Source organism: Scyliorhinus torazame, chromosome 22 (genome assembly GCF_047496885.1).
Source record: "Scyliorhinus torazame isolate Kashiwa2021f chromosome 22, sScyTor2.1, whole genome shotgun sequence".
NCBI lineage: Eukaryota > Metazoa > Chordata > Chondrichthyes > Carcharhiniformes > Scyliorhinidae > Scyliorhinus > Scyliorhinus torazame.
In genome coordinates, this window is record NC_092728.1 from 67,897,553 (window position 1) to 67,920,073 (window position 22,521).

At 42.8% G+C, this 22,521-nt stretch overlaps 1 protein-coding gene across 1 annotated transcript in view; it reads right to left on the bottom strand.

The window, feature by feature from the left end:
• cacna1ba (calcium channel, voltage-dependent, N type, alpha 1B subunit, a) overlaps nt 1–22,521 on the bottom strand; it is a 949,382-nt gene that overhangs the window by 172,725 nt on the left and 754,136 nt on the right. Inside the window, exons 19-23 of the mRNA XM_072488273.1 lie at nt 19,450–19,556; nt 16,034–16,096; nt 11,809–12,642; nt 4,496–4,710; nt 1,881–2,019 (exon numbers count right to left, since the gene is read on the bottom strand). Of these exons, the coding sequence (XP_072344374.1) occupies nt 1,881–2,019; nt 4,496–4,710; nt 11,809–12,642; nt 16,034–16,096; nt 19,450–19,556 (1,358 nt within the window). The remainder of the gene's footprint in view (nt 1–1,880; nt 2,020–4,495; nt 4,711–11,808; nt 12,643–16,033; nt 16,097–19,449; nt 19,557–22,521) is intronic.

Consider the following 22,521-nt stretch of genomic DNA (forward strand, 5'->3'; position numbering starts at 1 on the left):
GCTCATCTTTTAGCCCTTCAATCGCCTGTAATATCGGGGCCAACAGCTCCTTCTTCATCTCCTTTTTAAGCTCTTCCACGCAGCGTTTCAAAAACTCGTGTTGTTCAGGGCCCCATATTAAACTGCCATCTTCCGACGCCATCTTGGTTTTTGCTTGCCTTCCTTGCCGCTGCTCTAAAGGATCCACCGCAATCCGGCCACTTTCCTCTCCTTTTTCCATCCGTATCCAGGGGGGATTCCCTTCTGGTTTACCGCACAGTGCTTTTAGCCGTTAAAATTGCCGTTGGGGCTCCTATTAAGAGCCCAAAAGTCCGTTCCACCAGGAGCTGCCGAAACGTGCGACCTAGCTGGTCATCGCCGCACCCGGATACCGGAAGCGGAAACTTTGTTTGAAAGTGTAATTTGTAAAACCTGGACTGAATTTCAGAATATAAACCAAGGGAAAGCATTATTATGAGAAAAGATTTTAAAGCGTGGTTATGGGAGTGGGATTTGGAAACTCTCACATGACCATCATTTGGGGGGATTCTTGGGAAACTTCCACAACATTTACTTGCAGTTCAGAGTGTATTTGTCCACAGTCATCTTGTGTGCTTAAAAATGACTTTTTGTATCAATAAGACCATTGTCACTTAAGATGTACATTGTAATCTATGTTAGTCTTTAAATCTGTGGGCATTGTGAAGATAAGGGGGAAATAAATATCATCATTCAACTTTTCATGTTTAATAAATGTGTTTTCTTGTTGTTAAAACTAATGGGTGATCCTGTGATTCTGTTCCTCCATGTTTTATTTTTTTTTAAAGTTAAAGTTAAAGTCTTTTGAGTTGTGGGGCGGGATTCTCCGACCCCTGCCGGGTCGGAAAATCGCTGGGGGCTGGTGTGAATCCCGCCCCCGCCGGTTGCCGAATTCTCCGGCACCGGATATTCGGTGGGGGCGGGAAAAGCGCCGCGCCGGTCGGCAAGCCCCCCCCGGCAATTCTCCGGCCCGCGATGGGCCGAAGTCCCGCTGCTGGAATGTCTGCCCCGCCGGCGAAGATCAAGCTACCTCTCTTCCCGGCGGGACTAGGCGGTGCGGGCGGGCTCCAGGGTCCGGGGGGGTGGGGGGGCGCGGGGCGATCTGGCCCCGGGGTGTGCCCCCACAGTGGACTGGCCCGCGATCGGGGCTCACCGATCTGCCGTGCCGTGGGGGCACTCTTTTCCCTCCGCCTCGGCCACAGTCTTCACCATGGCCGACGCGGAAGAGACACCTCCCTGCGCATGCGCGGGGATGACGTCAACAACCGCTGATGCTCCCACGCATGCGCGGACTTCCGCCGCTGGGTGAAGTCCGTTCGGCCCTGGCTGGCGTGGCGCCAAAGGCCTTTCCCGCCGGCTGGCGGCACGCCAACCACTCCGGCGCGAGGCTAGCCCCTCAAGGTGAGGGCTTGGCCCCTAAAGGTGCGGAGAAATCCACACCTTTGGAGTGGTTCACGCCACTCCATCCCGCCGGGACCCCCCACCCACCAGGTAGGGGAGAATCCCGCCTAAGGATCTATTCCCATCTAGTTATAATATCAACTGGGATTGTAACAAATCAGACAAAAGATTCATCAGGGGTTTAATTATATGCCTCAAAAGCACCATTCAGATCAATATTCTCTTCATTATTGATGTCGACAAGCTAAAATTAAAAATGTTATTTTGAGGCAAATTATTGTTGCAGATTGAGGTAACATAAAACAAGTTCATATTCTGCAAGATAAGTGAGGAAATTAAATGTTCAGAGAACAAAAATCATAAAGAAGTGGTTAAGAGAATGACGTTGACGTGACGAGGTGCTAATATAATACCTGTTGACTACCCTGGTCACTGGCTGGAGTTACAGCAGTGGTACTTACGGGTTTGTCGGGCTGAAAATGAACATGGAACTATATGGCGGAATCTGTCTCGTCCCACTCTGGATCAAATCATCAGCATCCATGTCCTTCTTTTCTTCCATTTTTGTCATACATTCCAGATCTACACCTACACTATTGACTGAAAAAAACAGAATAAAAATGATCCGAGCCATTAATACTTCTTAAAATCTAGTAATAATTGGTGTGATATATATTTCATGAGGTATAGTTACATAAATTTAAAAAAAACATAGCATAATAAGTGCTATTAAAACATAATTTTCATAGATATTAAAATGGAAGACAAATGTGTTCATAAATGTATTTGGACCTTCCCAGATCATTTGTAAGCATTTTGCATAGGTTTCACAACAAATATGTATCTAAAGCACATGTGGGGATTGTCCAGTCAAAGCAAGCTATGAAAGCACCATGAGGTATAGGGCTTTACTTAGGCCCGCCCTTCACCTAAGTGTGTCCCTGAAGCCAAAGGCATTGATGTGTTAACTGCTGAGAAGACATAATGCCCAGAAAACCACAGCCCTATCAACTCCAAAGACAAAGTTGTCTCAACCCAGTGCGAGACCTTCTTCCCTCATGCGAGCACTTTCAAAGCCCCTGGACAATGACTGCATCAGTGATTAGCTCTACCCATTGACAGTGCCAGTCAATGAACATCTCCAACAAGAGGGTATCCAACCATCCCATGACATTCAATGGCATTACCATCGCAAAATCCACCAACTATCGACATACTGGGGGCTACCATTGACCAGGAACTGAACTGGATCAGCCATATAAATGCTGTAGTTACAAGAGAGGCTGGGACTTTTGCAGAGACAAACCCTCCTCTTGGCTCCCCAAAGCATCTCCACTATCTAAAAGGCTAGTGGCATATCAGGAGTGTGATGGAAGACCCTCCTCTTGCCTGAGTGAGTGCAGCTCCAACAATACTCAAGAGGCTCAACACCATCCAGGCCAAAGTAGCACACTTGATTGGCACCCCATCTACCACCTTAAACATTTGCTTCCTCCATCATGGACACACAGTAACAGCAGTGTGTACCATCTACAAGATTCACTGTAGCAACTCACCAAGGCTCCTTCAACAGCTTCCAAAACTACAACCTCTACCACCAAGAAGGACAAGGGAAGAAGATGCTTGGGAACACCACCACCTGTAAATTCTCCTTCAAGTCACACACTATCCTGACTTGGAACTATATTGCTGCTTCTTCACTGTTGCTGGGTCAAAATCCTGGAACACCCTGCCTAACAGCACTGTGAGTTACCTGCAGCACATGTTACAGCAGTTCAAGTAGGTCGCTCACCACCACCTCTCAAGGGCAATTAGGGATGGGCAGTAAATGCTGTCCTAACTAGCGATGCCCACATTCCATGAACAATTAAAAATATTATTCTTTGATTCATTCTTTCTGTAGTTTATGTCCAAATCATTTTCATAAATGGAATAAAGAGGACCCAGCACACAGCCAAACCTTTGAAAACAGTCACTTCTCTATCCTTTTCTTTTTCTTCCTCAGCCATATCTCCATCGACATGATTATATTTCCTTTGATATCAGGTGTCTTAATTCTAGTAGCAGGTCTCTGAAGTGATATTTTATTGTAAGTCTTTCGAAAATCCAAATATACTACCCTCAATATGGTACATTTGTAGACCCATCATGTGATTACCTCAGCCACAATGCCATCCACTTGTACTTCACCTAGTGTTGTGAGCGTAAATACTAATTAACATTTAGGTGAATTTTGTATACCTTGTTTAAGATTGGGTTGGAGGACATGGCAATGGGCAGCCACATTGTCCTGCACAGGCTGTAGGATCTAAAGTAGGGCAGATGACACTCTTTTTGTGACTGTACAAAGACATCAGCTTCAAGGAAGCAGGAGGCTAATTGCTGGGTTTACAAGTGCAGAGCCCCTCTTTTATTGCTGTCTCTCGATCGTGATGTGAGGTCACAGGGAAGAACATTTGATGGGGATGGAAAGGACAATCTGCACATCTCACTGGAGATGCTAACGTGTACTTGTACAGAAGCAGTGTTTGGCAGGCAGGCAAGAGCTTATAGGATGCACTTCAAGGAAGCTCCACAAGGAAACCAATGTGGCTTCTCACTTTAAGGTAAGAATTATAATTTAAGGTAAACAACAGTAGCTTGCAATTAACTTTGACTTGCTGTCAATGTGAGGAATTGAAGGGGCACTCTTTTCTGGTGTCTTTCAGTTCTGTCAGCAGATGCAAACTGTGTCTCTCACCTGACCCTTAAAATTGAGTACAAGTTGGTAAACATTCTTGATTCAAATTTTCAACCAAAGGGACTAAATGGTTAGCCTTTCAACCAGACCATACTGGTACTGCTAGGAATCCAATTACATGATCTCCGTGTTCACTGTTGCTTGGTACAGCAGTAGAATTTATTTTTCTGTACTAAAATTACAACAGTGAGCCATTATTCTAAAGTGAACCACATAAGTGTTGCCCTTACGTGTCTCATGGATCTGTTTGCAATTTGTGTGAATGCTGCTAACCACTAAGAAACAAACGATGGACACTCCCTCCCTCTCTGCTATGCAGTTTACAGTGCCACTCACTCGGGAGTAATGTGGTCTCTCCAGGAGGAGCAGTGATGGTGACTGGGATGTTGACGGTGATGGTGTGCTCTGAATCTCTTGTTGGCAGCGTCACAAGCTTGATATTCTTCTGGTTGTCAGCATCCTCCGGTTGCTGAGGAACATGCTTCAAACCACTAGTCGGTGGCAGTGATGTGGTCCCCAACATGGCGGTGTCCGCAGGGATTTGACTTTCCCTGTGAAAATTTGATAAAACTTACAAAAGCAAAGCTTTCATATTCTCAATAGAGCATTAAATGGTCACCAGTCACATGGGTCAATAACAATGACTGGTAGAACTTCAATCAGTGTGAATGGTGCTAATGGGAAGTTTTGACAAGGCAGCATCAGCTTAATAGGCAAGAATCTGAAGTTTACCTGTGATCTTGTCTTAAAAGTCATAATGAACAGATTCCACTTAATCATCAGGCTATTCCACATTCATTACAATTTTTAAAAGAAAACAAGCTTTCTTCTCACGTTATTCAATTTCTTTAATTCCTTACACGTGTGGAGCTCTTCATTTAACAAGAATATTCTAATAATAATAATCTTTATTATTGTCACAAGTAGGCTTACATTTAACACTGCAGTGAAGTTACTGTGAAAATCCCCTAGTCGCCCCGTTCGGGTACACAGAGGGAGAATTCAGAATGTCCAATTCGCCTAACACGCACATCTTTCGGGACTTGCGGGAGGAAACCGGAGTGCCAGAAGGAAACCCACACAGACACGGGGCAAACGTGCAGACTCCGCACAGACAATGACCCAAGCGGGAATCAAACTCGGGACCCTGGCGTTGTGATGCAACAGTGCTAACCACCGTGCTACCGTGCCGCCCCTCACCATGTGATTGATCTAATGGCTGAGTGAGTTTAACCAATGCGCAGTTGATCCCTGTCATAGAAAATCCAGAGGGTAGTGTTGAGGGGAATGTATGATTGGCGTTAGCACAACTGGTTTGAGGAGGGAAAGAATAACTTTCTTTTTCGCCAGAATAATTGTGGGTAAATGTTAAAGAGTGATGAAGTACTGATCGACAATATTCTCAATGATTATGGTTTAAAATGCTTTGTAATGTCATTACAAAAGAAATCCCTCAATTGGAATGGATTTTAAAGACACATCAATTCTAATACTCTTCTGCAGAATTCTGTTTCAGGTCTCAGCGCATTCGATCTGCTGCATTTAAACAATTATCCATTTATATATTGCATTTAATTTCCATTAGCCTTTAGTGACCAAACATTTAGGCCCCTGCGGTTGGCTTCAGGTACTGGGATTTTCTATTCTGCTGGCATTCTGATCCATCAGCTGCAGACATATAAATCTAGTTAACTTTGCAACCAGACTAACAGATGGGCTATCTTGAGGAAGGCAGTCTCACACCAGAGATGAGAGTAAACTCAGCTATTATTGGCTAATGGAGATCAGTTTCCAACATAGTACCATAAAGCTCTTTACTTTGAATAGACAACAGAACAAAATAATAAAATGTGGGAGGGTAAAAGTGAGGGGTATTGGCCAGTGAACTGGTGCATAAAATTGGACAATGTCCAATGTCCTTCAGTTTAACTTGTAGTAACAATGTTACTACAAGTACAATGTTACCACAAGTCCAATGTTACTACAAGTACAATGTCCTTCAGTTTAACTTGCTCCAGGTTAGGGTCCTTTGGCCGGATGTTTGTGGAGTTGGGAACCCTCCATGGACCTTTAAAACTGGCTGTTAGGACCCTGATGTAAAAGTTCTGCTCCTATTTCTGATAGATCCAATTTTTGCCATTAGAGGACGGGGGAGGGGAGTGACACAGACACATGAGGGAAACCTGAACTCAGCAGGGCCATTTGAACTCAAAGATAAGCAAACACACCCCATTTTGGTTGTTGAAAGGGCCTTAACACACACTGTGGTACTCAAATTGATGGAGTAGACATAAATACTCTTGAAAGGTATATAATGTCTATTTAAGTGTCATGATCTGCAGTTTTTAAAATCCCCTGCCCTTTAAACTTGAAAGAACAGGCTTAAACTGCCCGTTAGAGTTTAAAACAAAACCTCTGCTGGACTGCTTTGATTGGTTGGCCACCTGGTGTATGTTCGAAAGAAAAAGACCATCCAGTTATGCAGTTTTAATAAAGGGCTCGTCAGGAAACAGAGGTAATTTAAAAAAATATTTTTGTGTATTTATGGATAGTAGAAACAAGGTACAACTTCAAGTAAGTTTAACTTTATGTTTCTGTGTAAGAAACTGTTAAAACCTTGGCTAGCTTCATGTTTAACAAAGGTGCCTGCATGTCTGTGGGTTTTGGTGTCATTTCAAACTGTGCCAAAATTGCAATTAAAGGATTTACAATATGAAAACAAACAGGGTTTAAAGAAAGACTATGCTGTTGATTAGCAACTGAGACCCACACTAAAAAGCATAAGCACTTGGGGTTCAGTTGGAACTGGGTATCTGAGAAGAAAGCAACTCTCACAGAAACTGCTAGCAGAGAGGCAGAACAATGGAGTAAGGGGAAGAGAACAAGTCCCAGATGCTAAATAATAGGTATTTATAGAAACCAAAGGATGCAAACAGGAGTCCCAGGATGACTGAAGTCAAAGGGACAAAACTGGAATCTGAACAAGATACGTGCACTGAAGTTAAACAAAGGGGCGGAGAAAGGCTCCCAGTCAAAGGCAGAGCTGGGATTTGCAGACTTGATGAAGTCAGCTGCAAGAAGCCAGATATCTGAAGTAATCCAAATGTTAACGACACGGTATGGTGGCACAGTGGTTAGCACTCCTGTCTCACAGTGCCAGGGTCCCGGGTTTGATTCCAACCTTGGGTGACTGTCTGAGTGGAGTTTGTACATTCTTTCCGGGCCCACATGGAGTTCTCCGGGTGCTCTTGGTTTCTTCCCACAGTCCAAAGATGTGCAGGTTAAATGGATTGGCCATGCTAAATTGACCCTTAGTGTCCAAAGATTGGGTGGGGGTTACAGGGATAGGGCAGGGGCATGGGCCTACGTAAGGTGCTCTTTCAGAGGGTCGGTGCAGATTCGATGGGCTGAATGGCCTCTTTCTGTACTGTAGTGATGCTAAGTGCTGACCTTAACACAACCTGCAAAGCAATGGTGTTCTGTTGGCGTAGCTGAGTACATGAGAGATTTCATGGAAGCTTAAATGCACTTGGCAATCCAAGGCAGAGAAATACTGAAAAAAGTTTGAAATTCTGGATGTGGATCCTTGGTGAAGGCATCTGAGAGAAAGCCTTGTGTGGGAGATATTTTTACAGTGTGCTCTTCAAGACTGTTTGGAAACCCTCATGTGGACACCAGTTGGCTCACAGTGTGCTAAGTATCTGGGCGGATTTGCCAAGAAATCTACAGATGTTGTATTGGGTGGCGTCTGCTACTTGGTTTCAGGTGGCCTGTTGGTTTACATGGAGTGTGTACTCACCAAGGACATCAGAGTTTAAGATATATTTTGTAACTTATGTTATCCTGAAAACATTTGTGTACATCAGTGAAAATCAAGGTGGGGTAAAGGAGAATTGTATTATAGTCAATCTTTTCATGTTTCATAAATGGGTTTAAGATATATTTTGTAACTTGTGTTATCCTGAAAACATTTGTGTACATCTGTGAAAATATAGGTGGGGTAAAGGAGTATTGTATTCAAGTCAATCTTTTCATGTTTCATAAATGCTATTTCTTTTGTTAAAATTTAATTAGCAGTCCTGTGAGTCTGTTCAGCCCCATCTCTAAAGACCAAATAGAGGTTATCGTCTACTGAGCCAGGGTTCCATTCTGGGGCCTGTCTGTCCAGTAGTAATATCAGCTGGGATTGTAAACGTCTTTGTTGACATTTCAAACTGGCTATTATTATTCCATTATGAATGATTGGCTGAGTGTCAAAAGCTAAAATTGTTTCAACAGGGAGGGTCTAAATTTACAATTTGGCAGATTAAGAAGCCATGAAAGGATTGTTGCCTTCGATGTTGGGTTTGAATAGAAGTTTGTTTTAAAAATGAGTAACCACTTGAGGCGATTTTAAAACTTTAAATTGGGTTCTTGAAGAGGAGTTTTTTCCACTATGAAATGTGTTTGAGTGAGAGCTGTATTAGGTTGATTGAGGTTTTTTTAAATCCCCATGTGACTATGAGGTCTGTCTGTCGTGGATACTGGCTGACTGGTTTTGAAGGTGGCATTGGAGCTATGAGGGGGAGTGGGGAATGGGTGTGAGCATTAGTTGGCATGGAGGTGGCACGGGGGAATCAGGCCTGGTGGGTTGCAGCACAAGTTGGCAAGATAGTTGTGCAGGAGTATGAGGGGCATAAAGAGTGGGTGGAGGTGCGAGGGGGGGGGTGGAAGGGGTCCCATATAATTGAGTTGAGTCTTCTAACCAACTCACTTTGTCAGTTGGCCACTTAAGAGGTTGGTGGGCCCAACGCGATATCACCCCCTGGAATGAAAATTGGGTCCAAAGTGGCCCTTTAAACCAAGGTAGGTCTGCTGAGTCGGGAAATTTCCTAACTCAATTGATCCACTTCGGTAGTGCAAATGCAATTCCCAGTGGCAACATCAAACATATTCATATCAGGTACATCTTGGATGGTGAAGGATAAAGCTCCCTCCACTCTGCACCAATAATATGTCTCAGTCCCAGCTTCTGCTGCACTAGTATATTTTCCATTTCCCAGACCAACTACATCTGGACCCGTTTGAGTGAATTGCTAAAAAAATATATATTTTTTTGTGGGATGCAGGAGGCACCGGCAAGGTAAGCATTTGTTACCCATCCCCAATTGCTCTTGAACTGAGTGGTTTGCTGGGCCATTTACTGAAGGCAGTTAAGCGTCAACCCCATTGCTGTGGGTTTTAAAAAATTCCTTCTCTGTATATGGGCGTCGCTGGCTGAGCCAGCATATGTTGTCCATCCCTAATTGCCGTTGAACCGAGGGCTTGCTAGGGCCATTTTAGAGGGGGGCAGTTAAGAGTCAAACGCAGCGCTGTGTGAGTCTGGAGTCACATGTAGGCCAGATGGGGTAAGGACAGCAGATTTCCTTCCCTGAAGGACATTAGTGAACCAGATGGGTTTTTACGGAAATCGGCAATGCTTTTATGGTCATCATTATACTTTTATTTCCAGATTTTTATTGAATTCAAATTGCGCCATCTGACATGGTTGGGATTCGAACCCGGGACCCCAGAGCATTACGCTGTGTCTCCAGATGACTAGTCTCGTGACAATACCGCTATGCCTCACCGCCTCCCCAAACCCACATGTGGGCTAATCCAGGTAAGAACGACAGATTTCCTTCCCTAAAGGACATTAGTGAACCAGATGGGCTTTTATAACAATTGGTTGTAGATTCATGGTCATCATTACTGAGACTGGCTTTATATTTCAGATATTTTTACTAATTAAATTAATTGAAATTCCACAAGCTGCCATGGTGCGATTTGAACCCATATCCCCACTGGATTAGGCTGGGCCTCTGGATTGCTATTCCAGTGACATTACCACGACACCACCATCTTCCCCCTCAGAAGTGCTTTTTATTTATGCAGGAGAAAACCTGAACATTTGATTCATTAATAATTAGGAAATGTACAATAGCCTTCCAGCTGTCGGTTGGCAAATTTGCAGTCGGGAATCTGGGAGGGATGGATTTCCTTTGGTTTTCCGGCTGCAAGCAGCCAGACTGTGAGGTCAGCTGCTCTGTGGTTGGGCCTTCAGCACCAGGGAGTGAGAGGAGGGAAGGTGAGGTCAGAATGGCTGGGCTTGGGACAACGAGTGGAAGAATGGAAGCCAGAATGGAAATTGAAGGGTGGTTTCAGTGTAAGATTGGGATCAGCAGCAGATAGGAGATTTAAAGGGTTAGTGGCAGGGAGGTGGAGACATTGGAAGGGATAGAAGTGATTGGGTGAGGGGGAAAACAAAGAAGCTGGGGATGTGAAGGAAATCAGAAGAATTGGGCGGTGAGTCCCATCGTAGGGGGTGATTGTAGGGAATAAATTGGACCCAGCAGGTGAGTGAAAAGGCACTTACTTCCTGGATCCAAAAGTTCCTGCCTTCCCGTTTTCCCGAGTTGTAAATCCGGTTGGCCCAGATTCAATTGAAAATGGTGGTTAAATCTGAAGCAATGAACCTCAAGGTAACATTTAAATGACCACCCCACATCCTGTAAGCGTTTTGGGTTGGCCTCTCCATGTCCATCACTCCACCCCATCCTCAGCTATGGTCTATTAAAACCAGAAGTGGATGTGTTGGAATCCACCCCCCCCTCCCCAACCCCAAACCCCTCCCCCAAGCCCCCACCCGCAGGTATGCTCAAGACAGCTAGCAATATGCCAGTTGTTCCCTCCATTCTACCCCAACAATTTCATCAGTTGGCCTCACTATAGCGGCGTGTTCTTTGTCCACTTTCTATGCAAACTATTCCTGATCACCTCTATGAATGAGGTTTGTGCTGGATTAAGGATGCACTATCTTTATTCTGCATCCACTGGGAATTGGACTGAATTAAAGTTGGCTTTATACAGTGATTAATCTCTAATCATAAGATTCAGTGCAGCCAGAAAAGTGAAGGGATTGATCCTATTAGGCTGGGTGCAAGTCCAGCGCCGGAGATTACAGGATAATTTGATAGACCTCTGTATAAGAAGTTAATTTAAGGGTAAAAATGTATCAGAATCAATTAAAACTATTCTCCCTCAACTCTCATATCTGTGCTGTTTTATTCTTGAATTCATAATAATTGATGGTCACGTCTAATTAACTAGCATTCTGCGAAACTTCAATTGGTCACTTTTTCACAGGAGCAAATGGGCATATGGATACAAAATGAAATTGACGGCATTTAGGAAAACATTCAGAGGCCACAGTTGATCCCATGAGTTAACACTGGCCCTTATGTTCTAATCAGCCCACACACTTACACTAAATAAAAACTGACAGTTCACTCGCATTTGGAACAACACTTCTCTTGAATGCCTCTGCGTTCTTACAAACATATACTATAAATTATATATAATTGGAAAATACACCATAGAACGAATTGAGGGACGAGAACTGGCAAATGAGCAACATTTGCCCATCTGAGACCAGTTTAAGAACTCCATGATTATGTACAGTTTACAAATGCAAATCATGAACTTTACCAGATGGGTGGCATACAACTCTTATTTGATGTACGTTGAAAATCTGTATAACAGCGTTTGCTGTATATTGTATATTGCTACATCTAGAACTCAGAGGTCCCTCATCAATAAAATGCTTTAGCAAGAACTTCATGAAAACTTACTTTACTTTCTGATTCCGTCGCTCTCGCAGAACAGTCTCTCCTTCCTTTTCATCGTTCTCCCTTCTCTCCTCTGACTCATAGGTTGAGAGTGCCTTCTGTCTGTGCCGGCGTCGCCTTTCTGCCCCCTCTGCATTTTGACTTCTGCTGGACAGGTCTCCCTCTCGATTACCTGAGCGCGACCCCTCTTTGGGCGCACGAGTCCGCCTCTCACTCTTTGTGCCATTGACCGTGCCATTTCCTTCCTTGGACTGCTGGTCTGTCACATGTCGGTGAGAGCGATGACGCCGATGTTCCTTTTCAGGAGGCTCATCCACGGAGCTCTGCTGGTGGTGATGGTGCCTCCTCCCTCCATCGCGACTTCTGCTTCGGTCTTCCTTTCCATCCTTAGCCCTTTCTTCCTGGTCCCTCTCACCCTCTTTGCTTCTGCTCCTGTGTGAGCGCCATTGCTCATCTTTGCCGTTTGTCCCAGATTCTCCATTGTTAACTGCGCCATCTCCCTTCTCGCTCGATTTGTCCCGATGTCGATGGTGCCGTTTTGGTACCTCACAGCTCACGGGCTGGACTAGCCTTTCATGTTCACTGTCTTGGCAGTCATTTTGACGGATTTTATCATTGCTGTTCCTCATGTCTTTCCTGGGTTCCACTACCAAAGGCCGGTCCAAGTGGGTTTTCATATCTGGTCGGATCTGGTGGGAGGAGACGTACACCCTACGTTGCTCATCATCAAGTTCATTAAATAGAGCCTCTTGACTCGTTAGCAGATGCTGGCGCCTTAGCTGAGTAGTCCTTTGCTCCCAAATGGACATTGCCTTGAATGCCTTCTGTTGATCCTTGCTATAAATAACAAGGAACAAATAAATATAACATAAAGCTGCATTTTTCAGGAAATTCACACATAAATGCTATCCCACATTAAATCCCCTCCGTCTTGAAAATGTAACCACCCATGGGCATTTAAGCAACAGGTGAAAGGGACAGAATTTTGTTTGGGGGAAAAGTATTCCTCCGATCAAATGAAAACGTCTACCTTTTGAAATGAGACTAGATCAGAGTCACCTAGCTGTTGCTGTGGCACTGAAGCATGCATCCCCCAGAATCCTAACGCAATCGTCCCTGCCCAAAGTAAGGATCAGCACCACAAGCAAATGTCATCCACTTTGAGATGTAACAACAGTTCATTTGTTGGGCGCTATCATCAAGCAGCAACAGCAGCATAGCTCCAGTGTGAACATGTGAAAGCAAGTTCTGATTCTGTGCTTGCGTTAAAAGGAGATTTTTGTTCTGAGGATAACTGAAAAAGTTCAAAATAAGAAACTAATGGACAACGGTAAAACGCGAAGGAAAAAAACATAAAAACATTCCTCACGTTAAAGCAAAACTGCTCTGCAGTAACAGTCGGGCTGCTCAGTCTGAGTCGCAGTCTCAAATCCAATGGCTGAATGTTAGAAGCACAGAATCACACTCGCTACAAATAGTGAGTGGGAATATACGCGCACACACATATGGTACAAAGAGACACATTTAAAAAGAAAAGCTGGATAGAAGCATTCACAATGAGACAATGAAATGACCTCTTTGGTATATATAACGACTCTGTACAAAGCACATGGGTAGCTTCAGTTGAGTAGTCACACCTTCACCGTCTGAATCATAATGGTCAGGAATGCCGAGAATTATGTCATTCGAAGTAAGTGAACCATTGAACCAATAATTTACTCTTACTGTTGAAGGAGGAATAAAATCTTTGATTTATACTTATTTGGGCATCCTTTTGCACTATTTTACCATCCTTTCTACAGAGGAAATGATTGTACCATAACCTAGCTTTTTTTAAAAATAAGCTCTGACTAAATAGAACATTTAGTTTCTCGTTAAGTCAAAACTGAAAGGCTTCAGTGACTAAAGTTTGGACCCTGCAATCTGTTTTCCAAGGTAATTATTATTTCCCAATTATTAAAATCTAGTGCAGGATGTTTTAATCTATTGCATGACTAGAATTTTTAAATATATATCTTTTGTTTATTTTCAACAGTAAACTGCTGAGGCATCAAATAGTACAATTCAACGTGCAAGATCTTGATCATCAATGTTGATAAGCAATAAAATAAAATGGGATTTTCCCCCTATTGTGTACTACAAAAACATCAGGGTTTTGAAAGCATGCCATGTAATATGACAGCGATGCAGATTTAGCAGCGGTAATTACGGCACAACTGTCAGTGTTTGCCATCCATACTCCACTGAAATTGACTTTGGGAGTCAACCTGTATGCGGAATAACATGGAAATCCAGAAATTGCTGTTTGAGAGACCATGCTCCTCTAGAGTTTGTACTGTAGAGGTTTCCACAAGCTGCAAACAAGCTCCCTTGCAATCATGAATTGTTGAGACTGTCACTTTTATCTGTACTGTTATTCTCACTGTGAAATCTCTTGAAAAGTTACAGGTGTAACTGGGTTTTTAAACAGCATACTAACTTCATGACCAGTGCTAAACATCATCACTGGGCCTGAAGAGAAAATTTTACATTGTAGCATGTCAAATGTCTCTACAATGATTAAGAATTCCACTTTTTAATCCTATTTTATTTTAGCTTCTGTCTTAATACAGTCATACGTTTATTTCACAGTCTGAAAATGTAAATTTAATGAGAAAGACTTGAGGGGTGGCACTGCTGCTTCATAGCGCCAGAGGCCCAGGTTTGATTCCAGCCTTGGATGACTGTCTGACCCATTTGCACTTTTCCCTGTGTCTACGTGGGTTTCCTCCGGCTGCTCAGTCCCACAGTCCAAAGATGTGCACGTTAGGTGGATTAGCCATGATCAATGCACGGGGTGACGATGATAGGGAGGAGGAATGAGCCTAGGTAGAGTGATCTTTTGGAGGGTTGGTGCAGACTTGATGGGCCAAACGGCCTCCTTCTGCACTGTAGGGATTCTATGGACTTTTAGTGATACAAACCTCTTGCTGTGTGAGAATACTGCTCTGTGATCAGCTGCTTGCTTGCTGATGTTACTGCGGCTACACTTGGAGATATCGCTTGGACTTGGCGCAAGTTTTAAACTGCTATCAGGAAAGGGAAATTTTCACCACAGGGATCGCTAGATCTTTATGGATGGTTTTCTTTGAGGCCAGTGATAAGTTCCCTTGCTTTGCTGCTGACTGCAAAAAATCCGGGTTCACCTATCTACAGTTGCAGCATTAGTTTTGAATCCCTTTCTCCGCCATGTTAACGGACTCATTAAGCCATCTAAAATCAACAAGCCCACCAAATATCCGGGCAGTGATGCTGCACAGTATTAATTTCAAGTCCCTACGTTCCTATTGTACAGCCAAAATATCTGACAGAAATAAAAATTAAACATGGATGCAGGTCCAAAACAAACAATTTTTTAAAGAATTCATTTGTTTTTTATGATTCACTTCTTCCTATACTGTGTGTTTTTTTACAGATATCTAGGAAAACTGAATTCCTCCGCTACAAAGTATTAGTGAAATTAACACATCAGAAAAAAAAGTATTTGAAGGGCCAAAACAATATTCTGAATCTCATTGCTGAAACTGCATATCTGTCGCTATCGTGGTTTTGCAAGAGCCATACAATAGATATCTAAATGTCACTGAACACCTGAACATGGTCTGAAGGCTATAACTGCCATCATTCAAGCAAGCTCCACACCTATATCTATATCTAGGATGCAGATCCATCCCATCTTAGATATCATCAGCTAAAATAGGATTAAGAGAATTCTGTAGAATTTTAAACTTAACTCAAGTATTTAAATCATGAGGAGTTTAAAAGATAACATTTGAAGATAACAGTACCCAATGGTACCCTCATTTGTTCTAGTCAATTTTAAACCACAGCTATGTTATTTGCATGCAAGCAATTCTGTTGTGGCCTTAGTTATGTACTTTGACGGAACGAGGATTACTCTATGTCGAGATGATGTGTAATTTCTACTTCCTTGTTCAAGTTGATGTGTTACCTGTTTCACTGCAGAAAGGTCAAAGGAACATAATAAAGTGCCACAGCATCAAAAAAGCACAGAAGCCACCAATGATAGTGAATGGAGCAGACGGAAAAAAAATAGAGTTGTCCAAACAGGAGGAAGAGCACAGCCACTGCATGTTTACAACACCCGCTCTTCACACTGGGTGTTACAATGGTGAATGACACTTTCTGAAGGGGTTACGGCATAATATTGTAACAGAGAGCAACTCACGGTGAATTTACGCTGCAGACTGACGAGCTGCGAGATAGAGCACCTCGATTTTGCTTTACAAAACTGCACATGCAAAAAAAGATGAGACAAAAAAAAATACATTGGGAAAAGATCAACAGGCTCCATCACATTCGCAGGTTGCATTTGGCTGTGATTCTACCCTCCACAGACTTGATCAGAGCAGTTGTTCTGGTGAAAACTGCTACTGAATCGTACTCAGTTCAGCTAAACAACAAATTAATCTCAATGCATCAACCTTCCGACTCCATCCTGCTTCCATTTAAAGTACTACGAGCAGTGACACCGCACAGAACCTTCAAGGAGGGAATACATTGGAGCACATGTCACTTTACTTTTGTAAAAATCATTCCTGCAATCGCAATTTCAAACAGAAGAAAAAGATTAATGGCAAATCAAAGCAAAAACCTAACAGCAAGGCCCAGTGGGGTGAGGCAATATTACGCAGCTCAGCAGGAAAAAAAGGGGAGTGCATTGTCTTACAGGATGATTACTTACCACATTTCAGTCACAGGACAGAAGAAAAGGAAGTTGAATTAAGCTGCGTTATTATAAGGTACAGCAAAGGCAACAAGTGGAAACATTCTAACACTCAGCAACAGAATGTGCAAAGAAAATAATTGTATTTTCTTGCGGTGGGGGGGCGGGGGGGGGTGCGGTCATCAGGATTAAGATTTGAAAATTCCTTGTTTGCGATCTCAACCTTCGGAAAGTTTTAATCCACAGAAACAACTTTGGGAGATTTATTGATATTGGCTTTCTACTGCCCCTTTAGTGACAAAAATAAAATTGAAGCGCTGTGAGCAACAGGTTGCCAGCTAATCTGACATTTAATATCCGGTTTTCCCTGGTTTCCCAGTGAAACTGGCACCTGCAATTTCTTTTCTCGAAATATATTAACCATTTTTAATAATCTGCAGTGATTGAATAGAAATATGGGCAGAGTTGGACACAGAAAGGCCCTAATGTCTTTGTTAATGTGTTTGTCATTGTGGAGAAAATCTCTCGGCCCAAGCAAAGCCGAGGCTAATGTGAGCCACTGTTCTGCAGGGAATAATGAGGCCATTATTCTGTGCGATGGTGAATTAGATAAAACAAATTAAATAGCCCAGATCAATTCTACATCACATTTTGTTAAACCTCCTGACCTTGTCAGAAGGTAGTTTAAAAAAAGCACAGCAATTATTGGGCTGAATCATTTGCTAAATAGGTGCTTCTTTGCCCTGCAATTTGCACAGTTTATCTCCACTTCTTGCTTTCGCTGCTGTTTAGCTTCTGATCAAAACAAACCAACTTAAGGAACACAAAGAGTATCGGTTGAGGAAAGTGTGAGTATAGGTTCTGGGACTGATTGCAGACATTTCAACTCACCTTCATAAAACTCAAACTAAAGCAACGAGAAGCTGAACAGAAAGAAAACACAGCCAAAATGAAATGGATCTTTGTCCAAATTAATGTGGAGAGACAAACAGAAAACATGCTTTAATCCGTGCAAATACTTGTGAAGCATGAATTGATGCCTTTAATTCCAATTGTACTGTCGCCATTATGAACCGAATGACACTGTCTGAGGATAATCAAAGATTTCTTATTATCATTGCAAATTATAAAAGAGTTGAAATGATTAGAAAAATTAGACATTAAGCGATGATACATCACTTTACATTTATTCCCCACTTCACGTCCACCACTTCCGGAAACGCCACTCCCAAAGGTAGTAACTTAGCTGGAAAGCCCAGGATGAGAAAAGGTCACATAGAGGGCAGCACGGTGGCACAGTGGTTAGCATTGTTGCCTACGGAGCTGAGAACCCGGGTTCAAATCCCGGCCCTGGGTCACTGTCCGTGTGGAGTTTGCACATTCTCCCTGTGTCTGCGTAGGTTTCACCCCCACAACCCAAACCCAAAGTTGTGCAGGTTAGGTGGATTGGTCACACTAAATTGCCCCTTAATTGGAAAAAAAGGAATTGGGTACTCTAAATTTATTTTAAAAAAAGATAAGGCCACATAGTCCCATCCAGTGAATGGTTTAACCATTCACACCATCCTCAAGGTCACACAATCCCTCTGGAAAAGTTAAAACATGACCCGAGGACAGTTTAGGAAATTTGTGGGAATGTTCTCTTTGAGCCCAGAGGAAAATTTAACAGGTTCCAGGAGACCATAGTTAGTCACAAATTACTCTTTTTCCACCAACCCCATGATCCAACTGCCAGGATGTGAAATGTAGTTCATGTTCAGGAACTTCCTTTGAATTAGTTTGGAGGAGTGCAGGAAATTGAAAATCCTTAACTAGCCATATAAATACTGTGGCTACAGGAAAGGTTCAGTGGCCGGGATTTCTGCAGCGTGTAACTCACTTCCTGACTCCCGAAGACCTGTCCACCATCTACAAATCACAAATCAGGAACGTGAAGGAATACTTTCCATTTTCCTGGATGCGTGCGGTTCCAACAACTCTCAAGTTTAGACGCCATCCAGGACAAAGCAGTCTGGCTAACCAGCATCCCATGCACCACATTAAACATTTGCTCTCTCCACTACCAATGCAGCCGTAGGAGACAACTCACCAAGCTTTCTTTGCTGGTGTCTTCCAAAGCCTGTGAATCCTGCCATCTAGAAAAACAAGGGTAGCAGACCCATGGGAACACCGGCAGCTGCAAGTCCCCCTCCAAAACACACACTATCGTGACTTGGAACCATAGTGCCTGCCTCAGGGTCAAAATCCAGAAGCTCCCTTGGTATTGGAACAGTGGGTGCACCTGCATCACATGAGCTGTAGCAGTTCAAGAAGGCGTCTCACCTTTCTCAAGGGCAACAAGAGATGGGAAACAAATGTTGTCTTGGCAGAAAAACTCACATCCCATGAAAGAATTTTTTAAAAGATAGCCAATTCTAAATGCATTCATAGTCACCAACAGCCTTCAGATAGCTCTCCCAAATGAACAATTTTCTGACATAAACTGGGGCAGTAAATCAGGAGGCAAAGAAGACAAGATTTTCCAGCATGACCTTGCCTTTACCCTATGTGCAGTCTTCCACTCGCATTATTAAATAGCTAGAGGGCAGACATGCCCTGGCTGTCTATATTTTCTCTTTCTAGCCCAGGGATACTGACACCTACTTTAGCAACCCCACCATCAAGTGATGAGACCAGCCCTGTGGAAGTTAATCACTGGCACTATATGATAGATGCAGAATCTGTGGACCAACAGTCTTGGATGCCAAAGACAAAACTAAAACATCGGAACTAAAATATGACAAATAAAAGTGCACTCATAAAAAGAAAATAACCTGAAATGCCAGTAGATTTGATGTCATGTAGAGAGCAATTGAAGTGCAATGATATACAGAAATAAATTGGCATGCAGAATGTTACTGTATGAACTCTGAACTTACGCTGCTATGGACAGGTTGGTTGCAGATATTGGACTGACGTCTGCAACCTCCATTGCCTTCTGGATGGTATTTTTTTGGATGTTGGCTTCTTCCATCTCTTCTTCATCCTGAAGAATGAAATGGCAGGAGGTAGTTCTGGGATACATGTTATTCTATTCAATGCTTGTGCATTTCATTTTCCCAGACAGTGAAATGTGTTTCTAATCCTTTGAGGAATTAAATATAAGCCAAGATTTCAACAAAACATAAACATTGAAATCTTTCTTTTCCCCAGGACATTTCTAAGGCAGAATGCTGTTCCACTATACAAAATAGAAGAGAATTTGAGAATATATGGGAGGAAAATGTTTCCACGGACAGAATGTTCAGAAACCAAAGGATGGAGATTTAAGTTGATTAAATAAAAAGAAAACAGGTGGATTCATAGAATTTACAGTGCAGAAGGAGGCCATTCGGCCCACCGAATCTGCACCAGCCCTTGGAAAGAGCATCCCACTTATGAGGCAATTAAGAGAATTAAGAGGCATTTTTTTTCTCTCATAGTGAATTATGATCTGGAAGACATTCTTTGAAAAGATGATGGAGGCAGGTGCAATAGAAACTTTCAAAACAGAAAACTTAAAAAGGAAAACATTGGAGGGATGGGGAGAAGGAGTTGGGAGTGTGGCTACTTGAATAAATGGCATCCTTCTGTGCTGATGTGACATTCTACGAAAATAAAAGAACACGATTAAGGTATCACACCATGTCTGGGCAATGTATCCATCCGAATAGCTCCAGTAAAAGGGGCAAGGGCCCTTACCAGATGCCTGCTCTACAGAATAAAACTAGACTTCCCCCACAAGGGGAAACATTCTCTCAGCATCCACCCTGTCAAGGAATCTCAGGGCCTTACATGTTAAAATAAGGTCTCCTCTCATTTTTCTAAATTCCAATGAGTATAGGTCCAACCTGCTCAATGTTTCTTCATAAGACAAGACCCTCTTTCCAGGAATCAGTCAGTGGAACCTTCTCTGAAAAGCTTCGAATGCAATTATGTCCTTTCTTCAATCAGGAGATCAAAACTGTACACAGTACTCCAGATGTGGTCTCCCTGGGCCCTGTATAGCTGTAGCAACACTTACTTTTATAATTAGCTCACCTGGCAACAAACACCAACATTCCCATTTGCCTTTCTAATCACTTGCTGTACCTGCATACTAAATTTTGGTGATTCATGAACCAGGACATCCCGATCTCTGTATCCTACAGTTCTGCAGTTTCTCTCCATTTAAATATACTGCTTTTCTATTAATCCTACCAAAGCGGACAAGTTCACATTTTCACACATTAGACTTCTTCTACCAATATTTTTGACCACTCAGTTAACCTACCTAAATCCTTCTGCAAATTCTTTATGTCCCCTTGACAACTTACTTTCCTACCTTTGTGTCATTCATTAATTTAGCCACCATATATTCGGTCCCTTCAGTCACGCATATAGATGATAAATAGTTGAGGTTCCAGCATTGATCCCGGTGGCACTTCACTCATTACAGCTTGCCATCCTGAAAATGACCCATTTATCCCTATCCCCTGCTTCCTGTCAGCCAACCAGTCCTCCATCCATTTTACTGTCTACACCATGAGCTAGTATTCTGTGAAGCTACCTTTGATGTGGCACGCTATTGAATGCATTTTGGAAATATTTATAGAATATATAATGTTAGTAACTTAGAGTCTCCCCAAAACTTGCATTAAGTGCAGTTTTTGTTGAACATCACTGTTATTAATGGCTGGTAACCAAGGTGATGAATCATTTATTTTCCAAAATGGCAGAAGAGACCTGCCTAGGACAACCTACCATGCAATATACTACCCAATCATTGTAATCTACCACAGTGCTCATTCAGTACTGATCTTCTTAGGAAATTATATTTGCTCTGGAAAGGGATTTGTTTCACTGTTAAGACATTCCATATGAGGAAAAAGGCCGATACATTGCAGACAATCTTCCATATATTTATGGGGAGACGTGCTGTAAGCCATTGGCTGCTGGCCGGAGCTTCCAATCCCCCTGAAGTCTGTGGGCTTTTGCCTGGCTCGTCCATCCTGCCGTCAAGGAACCAATCGCAAGAGGCCGACTTTGGAGGTACCAGAAGATCTCACCGGCAGGAAAGGCCAGAAATTCTCGTCCTTAAGGTTGGTCGGAGACTTGGATTTTGAATCAAATTTCATTGAAGCTGCTCACAAACACCACAGAAGTGCTACACAATAGGTAAATGTTACTGTCGATGCACATTTTGAAATTCTTATACATTTCCTGAACTTAAATTAATTTGAATTTATTTTAGAAATAATTATCGTCATTTGCTGTAATTGCTCAATTCTTGTTTAACAAAAATACTTTCCCCTTTCCATTTCCTAAACTTTAAATCTTCTTTTGTTTATCCTTGAGTTTCCCACATGACCAAGGACAATTGACTTATTGTATTAACATTTTTAAAGAGTAATTTATACTTCCTGCTAGATTGTACAGAGAACGCCCTTTCGTTCCTGCACCAGGAACCTAGCATCTGTCTACTGACAACGGATGACAAGAGTTGCACAAAACAATTACCATGGAGGTGAAACATTTTCATTTCCATTTCATAATCTTTTTATTGCTACAGTGACTGCTTACATTAGTTTGACCCACTTTGGCTGGAAATGAAACATTCTTGGGCTGCACAGTGGCACAGTTGTTAGCACTGCTGCCTCACAGCTCCAGGGTCCGGCCTCGGGTGACTGTCTGTGTGGAGTTTGTGCTTTCTCCCCATGTCTGCGTGGGTTTCCTTTGGGTGCTCCGGTTTCCTCCCGCAGTCCAAAGATGTGCAGGTTAGGTGGATAGGCCATGCAAAATTGCCGCTTAGTGTCCAAAAGGTTAGGTGGGGTTAGGGGGTTAATGGGTTATGGGGTGGGGGACTGGTGTGGGCTTAAGTAGAGTGCTCATTCCAAGGACTGGGGCAGACTTGATGGGCCGAATGGCTTCTTTCGGCACTGTAAATTCTATGATGATTTAATGACCATAATTGTGCAATCCAATTGTGCCTA